General features: G+C 40.2%; 1 protein-coding gene across 1 annotated transcript in view; it reads left to right on the top strand.

Annotated features, from left to right (window-relative positions):
- Positions 1-603: 603 nt before the first annotated feature.
- LOC143127024 (uncharacterized) overlaps positions 604-16,275 on the top strand; it is a 37,763-nt gene continuing 22,091 nt past the window's right edge. The window contains exons 1-4 of the mRNA XM_076288326.1: positions 604-662; positions 827-1,622; positions 1,695-2,525; positions 9,066-9,827. Of these exons, the coding sequence (XP_076144441.1) occupies positions 604-662; positions 827-1,622; positions 1,695-2,525; positions 9,066-9,827 (2,448 nt within the window). The remainder of the gene's footprint in view (positions 663-826; positions 1,623-1,694; positions 2,526-9,065; positions 9,828-16,275) is intronic.

The following is a 16,275-nucleotide window of genomic DNA, read 5'->3' as shown; positions in this document are numbered from 1 at the left end:
CAATTGGAGCACCAACATCAACGACCAATATACCAACACAATCAACTACAACGGAACCAACCACAAATGAGGCAGCAACAACCACAATTGAACAAACAACAACCACAGATAAAGCAACAACAACCACAATTGAACTGACAACAACTACAATTGAGGCAACAACAACCACAATTAATCCAACTACTTCAACCAAAAATAAACCAACAATAACCACAATCGAACCAACTTCAACTGTGGCAACAACAACCCCAATTGAGCCAACAACAACCACTTCCAAACCATCAACCACAACTGAGGTAACAACAACCACAAATGAGCCAACAACTTCAACCACAAATGAACCAACGACTACAACAGAGGCAACAACAACCACAATTGAACCAACAACCACCACTGAGGTAACAACAACCACAATTGATCCAACTACTTCAACCACCAATGAACCAAAGACTACAACAGAGGCAACAACAACAACAATTGAACCAACGACTACAACAGAGGCAACAACAACAACAATTGAACCAACAACAACCAAAATTGCGCCAACTACTTCAACCACAAATGAACCAACAACTACAACTGAGACAACAACTTCAATCACAAATGAACCAACAACTACAACTGAGGCAAAAACAAGAACTGAACCAACAACCACCACTGAGGTAACAACAACCACAATTGATCCAACATCTTCAACCACAAATGAACCAACAACTACAACTGAGACAACAACTTCAACCACAATTGTGCCAACTACTTCAACTGAGGTAACAACAACCACAACTGAGCCAACAACTTCAACCACAAATGAACCAACGACTACAAGAGAGGTAACAACGACCACAATTGAACCAACAACCACCACTGAGGTAACAACAACCACAATTGATCCAACTACTTCAACCACCAATGAACCAAACACTACAACAGAGGCAACAACAACAACAATTGAACCAACGACTACAACAGAGGCAACAACAACAACAATTGAACCAACAACAACCAAAATTGCGCCAACTACTTCAACCACAAATGAACCAACAACTACAACTGAGACAACAACTTCAATCACAAATGAACCAACAACTACAACTGAGGCAAAAACAACAAGAACTGAACCAACAACAACCACAACTGAGCCAACAACTTCAACCACAAATGAACCAACGACTACAACAGAGGCAACAACAACCACAATTGAACCAACAACCACCACTGAGGTAACAACAACCACAATTGATCCAACATCTTCAACCACAAATGAACCAACAACTACAACTGAGGCAAAAACAACAAGAACTGAACCAACAACAACCACAACTGAGCCAACAACTTCAACCACAAATGAACCAACGACTACAACAGAGGCAACAACAACCACAATTGAACCAACAACCACCACTGAGGTAACAACAACCACAATTGATCCAACATCTTCAACCACAAATGAACCAACAACTACAACTGAGCCAACAACTTCAACCACAAATGAACCAACGACTACAACAGAGGCAACAACAACCACAATTGAACCAACAACCACCACTGAGGTAACAACAACCACAATTGATCCAACATCTTCAACCACAAATGAACCAACAACTACAACTGAGACAACAACTTCAACCACAATTGTGCCAACTACTTCAACTGAGGTAACAACAACCACAACTGAGCCAACAACTTCAACCACAAATGAACCAACGACTACAAGAGAGGTAACAACGACCACAATTGAACCAACAACCACCACTGAGGTAACAACAACCACAATTGATCCAACTACTTCAACCACCAATGAACCAAACACTACAACAGAGGCAACAACAACAACAATTGAACCAACGACTACAACAGAGGCAACAACAACAACAATTGAACCAACAACAACCAAAATTGCGCCAACTACTTCAACCACAAATGAACCAACAACTACAACTGAGACAACAACTTCAATCACAAATGAACCAACAACTACAACTGAGGCAAAAACAACAAGAACTGAACCAACAACAACCACAACTGAGCCAACAACTTCAACCACAAATGAACCAACGACTACAACAGAGGCAACAACAACCACAATTGAACCAACAACCACCACTGAGGTAACAACAACCACAATTGATCCAACATCTTCAACCACAAATGAACCAACAACTACAACTGAGACAACAACTTCAACCACAATTGTGCCAACTACTTCAACTGAGGTAACAACAACCACAACTGAGCCAACAACTTCAACCACAAATGAACCAACGACTACAACAGAGGTAACAACAACCACAAATGAACCAACAACAACCACAATTGTGCCAACTACTTCAACCACAAATAAAACAACGACTACAATAGAGGCAAAAACAACAACAATTGAACCAACAACAACCACAATTAAGGCAACAACAACCACAAATGAACCAACAACAACCACAACTGGGCCAACTACTTCAACCACCAATGAACCAAAGACTACAACAGAGGCAACAACAACAACAATTGAACCAACGACTACAAGAGAGGTAACAACGACCACAATTGAACTAACAACAACCAAAATTGCGCCAACTACTTCAACCACCAATGAACCAATGACTACAACAGAGGCAACAACAACAACAATTGAACCAACAACAACCACAATTGCAACTACTTCAACCAAAAATGAACTAACAACTACAACCGAGACAACAACTTCAATCACAAACGAACCAACAACTACAACTGAGGCAAAAACAACAAGAACTGAACCAACAACAACCACAACTGAGCCAACAACTTCAACTACAAATGAACCAACGACTACAACAGAGGCAACAACAACCACAATTGAACCAACAACCACCACTGAGGTAACAACAACCATAATTGATCCAACATCTTCAACCACAAATGAACCAACAACTAAAACTGAGACAACAACTTCAACCACAATTGAGCCAACTACTTCAACTGAGGTAACAACAACCACAACTGAGCCAACAACTTTAACCACAAATGAACCAACGACTACAACAGAGGTAACAACAACCACAACTGAACCAACAACAACCACAATTGTACCAACTACTTCAACCACAAATGAACCAACGACTACAACAGAAGAAACAACAATTGAAACAACAGCAACCACAATTGAGGTAACAAAGACCACAAATGAACCAACAACAACCACAACTGGGCCATCTACAACCACAAATGAACCAACAACTACAACTAAGACAAATTCAATCACAAATAAACTAAAAACTACAACTGAGGTAACAACAACCACAACTGAGCCAACAACAACAACAATTGTGCCAATTACTTCAACCACAAATGAACCAACGACTACAACAGAGGCAACAACAACAATTGAACCAACAACAACCACAATTGAGGCAACAACTTCCACCTCAAACGAACCAAAAACTACTACTGAGGTAACAACAACCACAACTGAGCAAACAACTTCAACGACAAATGAACCAACAACTACAACTGATACAACAACTTTAACCATAATTGTGCCAATTACTTCAACTGAGGTAACAACAACAACAATTGAACCAACAACAACCACAATTGAGGCAACAACAACCAAAAATGAACCAACAACAACCACAACTGAGCAAACAACTTCAACAACAAATAAACCAACATCTACAACTGAGGTAACAACAACCACAACTGAGCCAACAACAACCACAATTGTGGCAACTACTGCAACCACAAATGAACCAACGACTACAACAGAGGCAACAACAACAATTGAACCAACAACAACCACAATTGAGGCAACAACAACCAAAAATGAAACAAAAACAACCACAACTGAGCAAACAACTTCCACCACAAATGAACCAACAACCACAACTGAGGCAACAACAACCACATTTGAACCAACAACCACCACTGAGGTAACAACGACCACAATTGAGCCAACATCTTCAACCACAAATGAACCAACAACTACAACTGAGACAACAACTTCAACCACAAATGTGCCAACTACTTCAAATGAGGTAACAACAACCACAACTGAGCCAACAACAACCACAATTGTGCCAATTACTTCAACCACAAATGAACCAACAACTACAACTGAGGCAACAACAACCACAATTGGGGCAACAACAACCACATTTGAACCAACAACAACCACAATTGAACCAACAACCACTACTGAGATAACAACAACCACAATTGAGCCAACATCTTCAAGCACAAATGAACCAACAACCACACCTGAGCCAACAACAACCACAATTGTGCCAATTTCTGCAACCACAAATAAACCAACAACTACAACTGAGGCAACAACAACCACAATTGTGCCAACTACTGCAACCACAAATGAACCAACAACTACAACTGAGGCAACAACCGCAATTTACACAACCACCACAATTGAGGCAACAACAACAACAATTGAACCAACAACAACCACAATTGTGCCAACTACTTCAACCACAAATGAACCAACAACTACAACTGAAGGAACAACCACAATTGAGGCAACAACAACCAAATTTGAACCAACAACAACTACAATTGTGCCAACTACTTCATTTGATCCAACAACAACCACAATTGCACCAACTTCTTCAATCACAAAAGAACCAACGACTATAACAGAAGCAAAAACAACAACAATTCAACAAACAACAACAACAATTGAAGCAACAACAACCAAAAATGAACCAACAACAACCACAACTGAGCAAACAACTTCAACAACAAATAAACCAACATCTACAACTGAGGTAACAACAACCACAACTGAGCCAACAACAACCACAATTGTGGCAACTACTGCAACCACAAATGAACCAACGACTACAACAGAGGCAACAACAACAATTGAACCAACAACAACCACAATTGAGGCAACAACAACCAAAAATGAAACAAAAACAACCACAACTGAGCAAACAACTTCCACCACAAATGAACCAACAACCACAACTGAGGCAACAACAACCACATTTGAACCAACAACCACCACTGAGGTAACAACGACCACAATTGAGCCAACATCTTCAACCACAAATGAACCAACAACTACAACTGAGACAACAACTTCAACCACAAATGTGCCAACTACTTCAAATGAGGTTACAACAACCACAACTGAGCCAACAACAACCACAATTGTGCCAATTACTTCAACCACAAATGAACCAACAACTACAACTGAGGCAACAACAACCACAATTGGGGCAACAACAACCACATTTGAACCAACAACAACCACAATTGAACCAACAACCACTACTGAGATAACAACAACCACAATTGAGCCAACATCTTCAAGCACAAATGAACCAACAACCACACCTGAGCCAACAACAACCACAATTGTGCCAATTTCTGCAACCACAAATAAACCAACAACTACAACTGAGGCAACAACAACCACAATTGTGCCAACTACTGCAACCACAAATGAACCAACAACTACAACTGAGGCAACAACCGCAATTTACACAACCACCACAATTGAGGCAACAACAACAACAATTGAACCAACAACAACCACAATTGTGCCAACTACTTCAACCACAAATGAACCAACAACTACAACTGAAGGAACAACCACAATTGAGGCAACAACAACCAAATTTGAACCAACAACAACTACAATTGTGCCAACTACTTCATTTGATCCAACAACGACCACAATTGAGCCAACATCTTCAACCACAAATGAACCAACAACTACAACTGAGGCAACAACAACCACAATTGGGGCAACAACAACCACATTTGAACCAACAACAACCACAATTGAACCAACAACCACTACTGAGATAACAACAACCACAATTGAGCCAACATCTTCAAGCACAAATGAACCAACAACCACACCTGAGCCAACAACAACCACAATTGTGCCAATTTCTGCAACCACAAATAAACCAACAACTACAACTGAGGCAACAACAACCACAATTGTGCCAACTACTGCAACCACAAATGAACCAACAACTACAACTGAGGCAACAACCGCAATTTACACAACCACCACAATTGAGGCAACAACAACAACAATTGAACCAACAACAACCACAATTGTGCCAACTACTTCAACCACAAATGAACCAACAACTACAACTGAAGGAACAACCACAATTGAGGCAACAACAACCAAATTTGAACCAACAACAACTACAATTGTGCCAACTACTTCATTTGATCCAACAACGACCACAATTGAGCCAACATCTTCAACCACAAATGAACCAACAACTACAACTGAGACAACAACTTCAACCACAAATGTGCCAACTACTTCAAATGAGGTAACAACAACCACAACTGAGCCAACAACAACCACAATTGTGCCAATTACTTCAACCACAATTGAACCAACAACCATCACTGAGATAACAACAACCACAATTGAGCCAACATCTTCAAGCACAAATGAACCAACAACCACACCTGAGCCAACAACAACCACAATTGTGCCAATTTCTGCAACCACAATTAAACCAACAACTACAACTGAGGCAACAACAACCACAATTGTGCCAACTACTGCAACCACAAATGAACCTACAACTGAGGCAACAACCGCAATTTACACAACCACCACAATTGAGGCAACAACAACAACAATTGAGGCAACAACAACCAAATTTGAACCAACAACAACTACAATTGTGCCAACTACTTCAACTGAGGTAACAACAACCACAATTGTGCCAATTACTTCAACAACAAATGAACCAACAACTACAACTGAGGCAACAACAACCACAATCGAGACAACAACAACCACAATTGGGGCAACAACAACCACATTTGAACCAACAACCACCACTGAGGTAACAACAACCACAATTGAGCCAACATCTTCAAGCACAAATGAACCAACAACTACAACTGTGACAACAACTTCAACCACAATTGAGCCAACTACTTCAACTGAGGTAACAACAACCACAACTGAGCCAACAACTTTAACCACAAATGAACCAACGACTACAACAGAGGTAACAACAACCACAACTGAACCAACAACAACCACAATTGTACCAACTACTTCAACCACAAATGAACCAACGACTACAACAGAAGAAACAACAATTGAAACAACAGCAACCACAATTGAGGTAACAAAGACCACAAATGAACCAACAACAACCACAACTGGGCCATCTACAACCACAAATGAACCAACAACTACAACTAAGACAAATTCAATCACAAATGAACTAAAAACTACAACTGAGGTAACAACAACAACTACTGAGCCAACAACAACAAGTGTGCCAATTACTTCAACCACAAATGAACCAACAACTACAATTGATGCAACAACAACCAACATTGATCCAACAACAACCACAATTGCACCAACTACTTCAATCACAAAAGAACCAACGACTACAACAGAAGCAACAACAACAACAATTCAACAAACAACAACAACAATTGAACCAACAAAAACGACAATTGCGCCAAGTACTTCAACCACAAATGAACTATCAACGACAACTGAGGCAACAACAACCACAATTGAGCCAACGACTTCAACGGAGGTAACAACAACCACAACTGAGCCAACAACTTCAACCACAAATGAACCAACAACTACAACTGAGGTAAAAGCAACCACAACTGAACAAACAACAACCACAATTGTGCCAACTACATCAACCAGAAATGAACCAACGACTACAACAGAGGCAACAACAACAATTGAACCAACAACAACCACAATTGAGGCAACAACAACCAAAAATGAAACAAAAACAACCACAACTGAGCAAACAACTTCAACCACAAATAAACTATCAACGACAACTGAGGCAACAACAACCACAATTGAGCCAACGACTTCAACTGAGGTAACAACAACCACAACTGAGCCAACAACTTCAACCACAAATGAACCAACAACTACAACTGAGGCAACAACTTCAACCACAAATGTGCCAACTACTTCAAATGAGGTAACAACAACCACAACTGAGCCAACAACAACCACAATTGTGCCAATTACTTCAACCACAAATGAACCAACAACTACAACTGAGGCAACAACAACCACAATTGGGGCAACAACAACCACATTTGAACCAACAACCACCACTGAGGTAACAACGACCACAATTGAGCCAACATCTTCAACCACAAATGAACCAACAACTACAACTGAGACAACAACTTCAACCACAAATGTGCCAACTACTTCAAATGAGGTAACAACAACCACAACTGAGCCAACAACAACCACAATTGTGCCAATTACTTCAACCACAAATGAACCAACAACTACAACTGAGGCAACAACAACCACAATTGGGGCAACAACAACCACATTTGAACCAACAACAACCACAATTGAACCAACAACCACTACTGAGATAACAACAACCACAATTGAGCCAACATCTTCAAGCACAAATGAACCAACAACCACACCTGAGCCAACAACAACCACAATTGTGCCAATTTCTGCAACCACAAATAAACCAACAACTACAACTGAGGCAACAACAACCACAATTGTGCCAACTACTGCAACCACAAATGAACCAACAACTACAACTGAGGCAACAACCGCAATTTACACAACCACCACAATTGAGGCAACAACAACAACAATTGAACCAACAACAACCACAATTGTGCCAACTACTTCAACCACAAATGAACCAACAACTACAACTGAAGGAACAACCACAATTGAGGCAACAACAACCAAATTTGAACCAACAACAACTACAATTGTGCCAACTACTTCATTTGATCCAACAACGACCACAATTGAGCCAACATCTTCAACCACAAATGAACCAACAACTACAACTGAGACAACAACTTCAACCACAAATGTGCCAACTACTTCAAATGAGGTAACAACAACCACAACTGAGCCAACAACAACCACAATTGTGCCAATTACTTCAACCACAATTGAACCAACAACCATCACTGAGATAACAACAACCACAATTGAGCCAACATCTTCAAGCACAAATGAACCAACAACCACACCTGAGCCAACAACAACCACAATTGTGCCAATTTCTGCAACCACAATTAAACCAACAACTACAACTGAGGCAACAACAACCACAATTGTGCCAACTACTGCAACCACAAATGAACCTACAACTGAGGCAACAACCGCAATTTACACAACCACCACAATTGAGGCAACAACAACAACAATTGAGGCAACAACAACCAAATTTGAACCAACAACAACTACAATTGTGCCAACTACTTCAACTGAGGTAACAACAACCACAATTGTGCCAATTACTTCAACAACAAATGAACCAACAACTACAACTGAGGCAACAACAACCACAATCGAGACAACAACAACCACAATTGGGGCAACAACAACCACATTTGAACCAACAACCACCACTGAGGTAACAACAACCACAATTGAGCCAACATCTTCAAGCACAAATGAACCAACAACTACAACTGTGACAACAACTTCAACCACAATTGAGCCAACTACTTCAACTGAGGTAACAACAACCACAACTGAGCCAACAACTTTAACCACAAATGAACCAACGACTACAACAGAGGTAACAACAACCACAACTGAACCAACAACAACCACAATTGTACCAACTACTTCAACCACAAATGAACCAACGACTACAACAGAAGAAACAACAATTGAAACAACAGCAACCACAATTGAGGTAACAAAGACCACAAATGAACCAACAACAACCACAACTGGGCCATCTACAACCACAAATGAACCAACAACTACAACTAAGACAAATTCAATCACAAATGAACTAAAAACTACAACTGAGGTAACAACAACAACTACTGAGCCAACAACAACAAGTGTGCCAATTACTTCAACCACAAATGAACCAACAACTACAATTGATGCAACAACAACCAACATTGATCCAACAACAACCACAATTGCACCAACTACTTCAATCACAAAAGAACCAACGACTACAACAGAAGCAACAACAACAACAATTCAACAAACAACAACAACAATTGAACCAACAAAAACGACAATTGCGCCAAGTACTTCAACCACAAATGAACTATCAACGACAACTGAGGCAACAACAACCACAATTGAGCCAACGACTTCAACGGAGGTAACAACAACCACAACTGAGCCAACAACTTCAACCACAAATGAACCAACAACTACAACTGAGGTAAAAGCAACCACAACTGAACAAACAACAACCACAATTGTGCCAACTACATCAACCAGAAATGAACCAACGACTACAACAGAGGCAACAACAACAATTGAACCAACAACAACCACAATTGAGGCAACAACAACCAAAAATGAAACAAAAACAACCACAACTGAGCCAACAACTTCAACCACAAATGAACCAACAACTACAACTGAGGCAACAACTTCAACCACAAATGTGCCAACTACTTCAAATGAGGTAACAACAACCACAACTGAGCCAACAACAACCACAATTGTGACAATTACTTCAACCACAAATGAACCAACAACTACAACTGAGGCAACAACAACCACAATTGGGGCAACAACAACCACATTTGAACCAACAACCACCACTGAGGTAACAACGACCACAATTGAGCCAACATCTTCAACCACAAATGAACCAACAACTACAACTGAGACAACAACTTCAACCACAAATGTGCCAACTACTTCAAATGAGGTAACAACAACCACAACTGAGCCAACAACAACCACAATTGTGCCAATTACTTCAACCACAAATGAACCAACAACTACAACTGAGGCAACAACAACCACAATTGGGGCAACAACAACCACATTTGAACCAACAACAACCACAATTGAACCAACAACCACTACTGAGATAACAACAACCACAATTGAGCCAACATCTTCAAGCACAAATGAACCAACAACCACACCTGAGCCAACAACAACCACAATTGTGCCAATTTCTGCAACCACAAATAAACCAACAACTACAACTGAGGCAACAACAACCACAATTGTGCCAACTACTGCAACCACAAATGAACCAACAACTACAACTGAGGCAACAACCGCAATTTACACAACCACCACAATTGAGGCAACAACAACAACAATTGAACCAACAACAACCACAATTGTGCCAACTACTTCAACCACAAATGAACCAACAACTACAACTGAAGGAACAACCACAATTGAGGCAACAACAACCAAATTTGAACCAACAACAACTACAATTGTGCCAACTACTTCATTTGATCGATCCAACAACGACCACAATTGAGCCAACATCTTCAACCACAAATGAACCAACAACTACAACTGAGACAACAACTTCAACCACAAATGTGCCAACTACTTCAAATGAGGTAACAACAACCACAACTGAGCCAACAACAACCACAATTGTGCCAATTACTTCAACCACAATTGAACCAACAACCATCACTGAGATAACAACAACCACAATTGAGCCAACATCTTCAAGCACAAATGAACCAACAACCACACCTGAGCCAACAACAACCACAATTGTGCCAATTTCTGCAACTACAATTAAACCAACAACTACAACTGAGGCAACAACAACCACAATTGTGCCAACTACTGCAACCACAAATGAACCTACAACTGAGGCAACAACCGCAATTTACACAACCACCACAATTGAGGCAACAACAACAACAATTGAGGCAACAACAACCAAATTTGAACCAACAACAACTACAATTGTGCCAACTACTTCAACTGAGGTAACAACAACCACAATTGTGCCAATTACTTCAACAACAAATGAACCAACAACTACAACTGAGGCAACAACAACCACAATCGAGACAACAACAACCACAATTGGGGCAACAACAACCACATTTGAACCAACAACCACCACTGAGGTAACAACAACCACAATTGAGCCAACATCTTCAAGCACAAATGAACCAACAACTACAACTGTGACAACAACTTCAACCACAATTGAGCCAACTACTTCAACTGAGGTAACAACAACCACAACTGAGCCAACAACTTTAACCACAAATGAACCAACGACTACAACAGAGGTAACAACAACCACAACTGAACCAACAACAACCACAATTGTACCAACTACTTCAACCACAAATGAACCAACGACTACAACAGAAGAAACAACAATTGAAACAACAGCAACCACAATTGAGGTAACAAAGACCACAAATGAACCAACAACAACCACAACTGGGCCATCTACAACCACAAATGAACCAACAACTACAACTGAGGCAACAACAACCACAATTGGGGCAACAACAACCACATTTGAACCAACAACAACCACAATTGAACCAACAACCACTACTGAGATAACAACAACCACAATTGAGCCAACATCTTCAAGCACAAATGAACCAACAACCACACCTGAGCCAACAACAACCACAATTGTGCCAATTTCTGCAACCACAAATAAACCAACAACTACAACTGAGGCAACAACAACCACAATTGTGCCAACTACTGCAACCACAAATGAACCAACAACTACAACTGAGGCAACAACCGCAATTTACACAACCACCACAATTGAGGCAACAACAACAACAATTGAACCAACAACAACCACAATTGTGCCAACTACTTCAACCACAAATGAACCAACAACTACAACTGAAGGAACAACCACAATTGAGGCAACAACAACCAAATTTGAACCAACAACAACTACAATTGTGCCAACTACTTCATTTGATCCAACAACGACCACAATTGAGCCAACATCTTCAACCACAAATGAACCAACAACTACAAATGAGACAACAACTTCAACCACAAATGTGCCAACTACTTCAAATGAGGTAACAACAACCACAACTGAGCCAACAACAACCACAATTGTGCCAATTACTTCAACCACAATTGAACCAACAACCATCACTGAGATAACAACAACCACAATTGAGCCAACATCTTCAAGCACAAATGAACCAACAACCACACCTGAGCCAACAACAACCACAATTGTGCCAATTTCTGCAACTACAATTAAACCAACAACTACAACTGAGGCAACAACAACCACAATTGTGCCAACTACTGCAACCACAAATGAACCTACAACTGAGGCAACAACCGCAATTTACACAACCACCACAATTGAGGCAACAACAACAACAATTGAGGCAACAACAACCAAATTTGAACCAACAACAACTACAATTGTGCCAACTACTTCAACTGAGGTAACAACAACCACAATTGTGCCAATTACTTCAACAACAAATGAACCAACAACTACAACTGAGGCAACAACAACCACAATCGAGACAACAACAACCACAATTGGGGCAACAACAACCACATTTGAACCAACAACCACCACTGAGGTAACAACAACCACAATTGAGCCAACATCTTCAAGCACAAATGAACCAACAACTACAACTGTGACAACAACTTCAACCACAATTGAGCCAACTACTTCAACTGAGGTAACAACAACCACAACTGAGCCAACAACTTTAACCACAAATGAACCAACGACTACAACAGAGGTAACAACAACCACAACTGAACCAACAACAACCACAATTGTACCAACTACTTCAACCACAAATGAACCAACGACTACAACAGAAGAAACAACAATTGAAACAACAGCAACCACAATTGAGGTAACAAAGACCACAAATGAACCAACAACAACCACAACTGGGCCATCTACAACCACAAATGAACCAACAACTACAACTAAGACAAATTCAATCACAAATGAACTAAAAACTACAACTGAGGTAACAACAACAACTACTGAGCCAACAACAACAAGTGTGCCAATTACTTCAACCACAAATGAACCAACAACTACAATTGATGCAACAACAACCAACATTGATCCAACAACAACCACAATTGCACCAACTACTTCAATCACAAAAGAACCAACGACTACAACAGAAGCAACAACAACAACAATTCAACAAACAACAACAACAATTGAACCAACAAAAACGACAATTGCGCCAAGTACTTCAACCACAAATGAACTATCAACGACAACTGAGGCAACAACAACCACAATTGAGCCAACGACTTCAACGGAGGTAACAACAACCACAACTGAGCCAACAACTTCAACCACAAATGAACCAACAACTACAACTGAGGTAAAAGCAACCACAACTGAACAAACAACAACCACAATTGTGCCAACTACATCAACCAGAAATGAACCAACGACTACAACAGAGGCAACAACAACAATTGAACCAACAACAACCACAATTGAGGCAACAACAACCAAAAATGAAACAAAAACAACCACAACTGAGCAAACAACTTCAACCACAAATAAACTATCAACGACAACTGAGGCAACAACAACCACAATTGAGCCAACGACTTCAACTGAGGTAACAACAACCACAACTGAGCCAACAACTTCAACCACAAATGAACCAACAACTACAACTGAGGCAACAACTTCAACCACAAATGTGCCAACTACTTCAAATGAGGTAACAACAACCACAACTGAGCCAACAACAACCACAATTGTGCCAATTACTTCAACCACAAATGAACCAACAACTACAACTGAGGCAACAACAACCACAATTGGGGCAACAACAACCACATTTGAACCAACAACAACCACAATTGAACCAACAACCACTACTGAGATAACAACAACCACAATTGAGCCAACATCTTCAAGCACAAATGAACCAACAACCACACCTGAGCCAACAACAACCACAATTGTGCCAATTTCTGCAACCACAAATAAACCAACAACTACAACTGAGGCAACAACAACCACAATTGTGCCAACTACTGCAACCACAAATGAACCAACAACTACAACTGAGGCAACAACCGCAATTTACACAACCACCACAATTGAGGCAACAACAACAACAATTGAACCAACAACAACCACAATTGTGCCAACTACTTCAACCACAAATGAACCAACAACTACAACTGAAGGAACAACCACAATTGAGGCAACAACATCCAAATTTGAACCAACAACAACTATAATTGTGCCAACTACTTCAATTGATCCAACAACAACCACAATTGCACCAACTTCTTCAATCACAAAAGAACCAACGACTATAACAGAAGCAAAAACAACAACAATTCAACAAACAACAACAACAATTGAACCAACAAAAACGAGAATTGCGCCAAGTACTTCAACCACAAATGAACTATCAACGACAACTGAGGCAACAACAACCACAATTGAGCCAACGACTTCAACGGAGGTAACAACAACCACAACTGAGCCAACAACTTCAACCACAAATGAACCAACAACTACAACTGAGGTAAAAGCAACCACAACTGAACAAACAACAACCACAATTGTGCCAACTACATCAACCACAAATGAACCAACGACTACAACAGAGGCAACAACAACAATTGAAACAACAACAACCACAATTGAAGCAACAACAACCAAAAATGAACCAACAACAACCACAACTGAGCAAACAACTTCAACAACAAATAAACCAACATCTACAACTGAGGTAACAACAACCACAACTGAGCCAACAACAACCACAATTGTGCCGACTACTGCAACCACAAATGAACCAACGACTACAACAGAGGCAACAACAACAATTGAACCAACAACAACCACAATTGAGGCAACAACAACCAAAAATGAAACAAAAACAACCACAACTGAGCAAACAACTTCCACCACAAATGAACCAACAACCACAACTGAGGCAACAACAACCACATTTGAACCAACAACCACCACTGAGGTAACAACGACCACAATTGAGCCAACATCTTCAACCACAAATGAACCAACAACTACAACTGAGACAACAACTTCAACCACAAATGTGCCAACTACTTCAAATGAGGTAACAACAACCACAACTGAGCCAACAACAACCACAATTGTGCCAATTACTTCAACCACAATTGAACCAACAACCATCACTGAGATAACAACAACCACAATTGAGCCAACATCTTCAAGCACAAATGAAAAAACAACCACACCTGAGCCAACAACAACCACAATTGTGCCAATTTCTGCAACCACAATTAAACCAACAACTACAACTGAGGCAACAACAACCACAATTGTGCCAACTACTGCAACCACAAATGAACCTACAACTGAGGCAACAACCGCAATTTACACAACCACCACAATTGAGGCAACAACAACAACAATTGAACCAACAACAACCACAATTGTGCCAACTACTTCAACCACAAATGAACCAACAACTACAACTGAGGGAACAACCACAATTGAGGCAACAACAACCAAATTTGAACCAACAACAACTACAATT

Source organism: Alosa pseudoharengus, unplaced genomic scaffold, assembly GCF_046254945.1.
Source record: "Alosa pseudoharengus isolate Yale_2024_CS ecotype anadromous, Long Island Sound unplaced genomic scaffold, YU_APseudo_1.1 YU_APseudo_1.1_scf_17, whole genome shotgun sequence".
In the NCBI taxonomy this organism is placed as follows: Eukaryota; Metazoa; Chordata; class Actinopteri; order Clupeiformes; family Clupeidae; genus Alosa; species Alosa pseudoharengus.
This window is presented reverse-complemented; position numbering and strand designations above follow the sequence as displayed.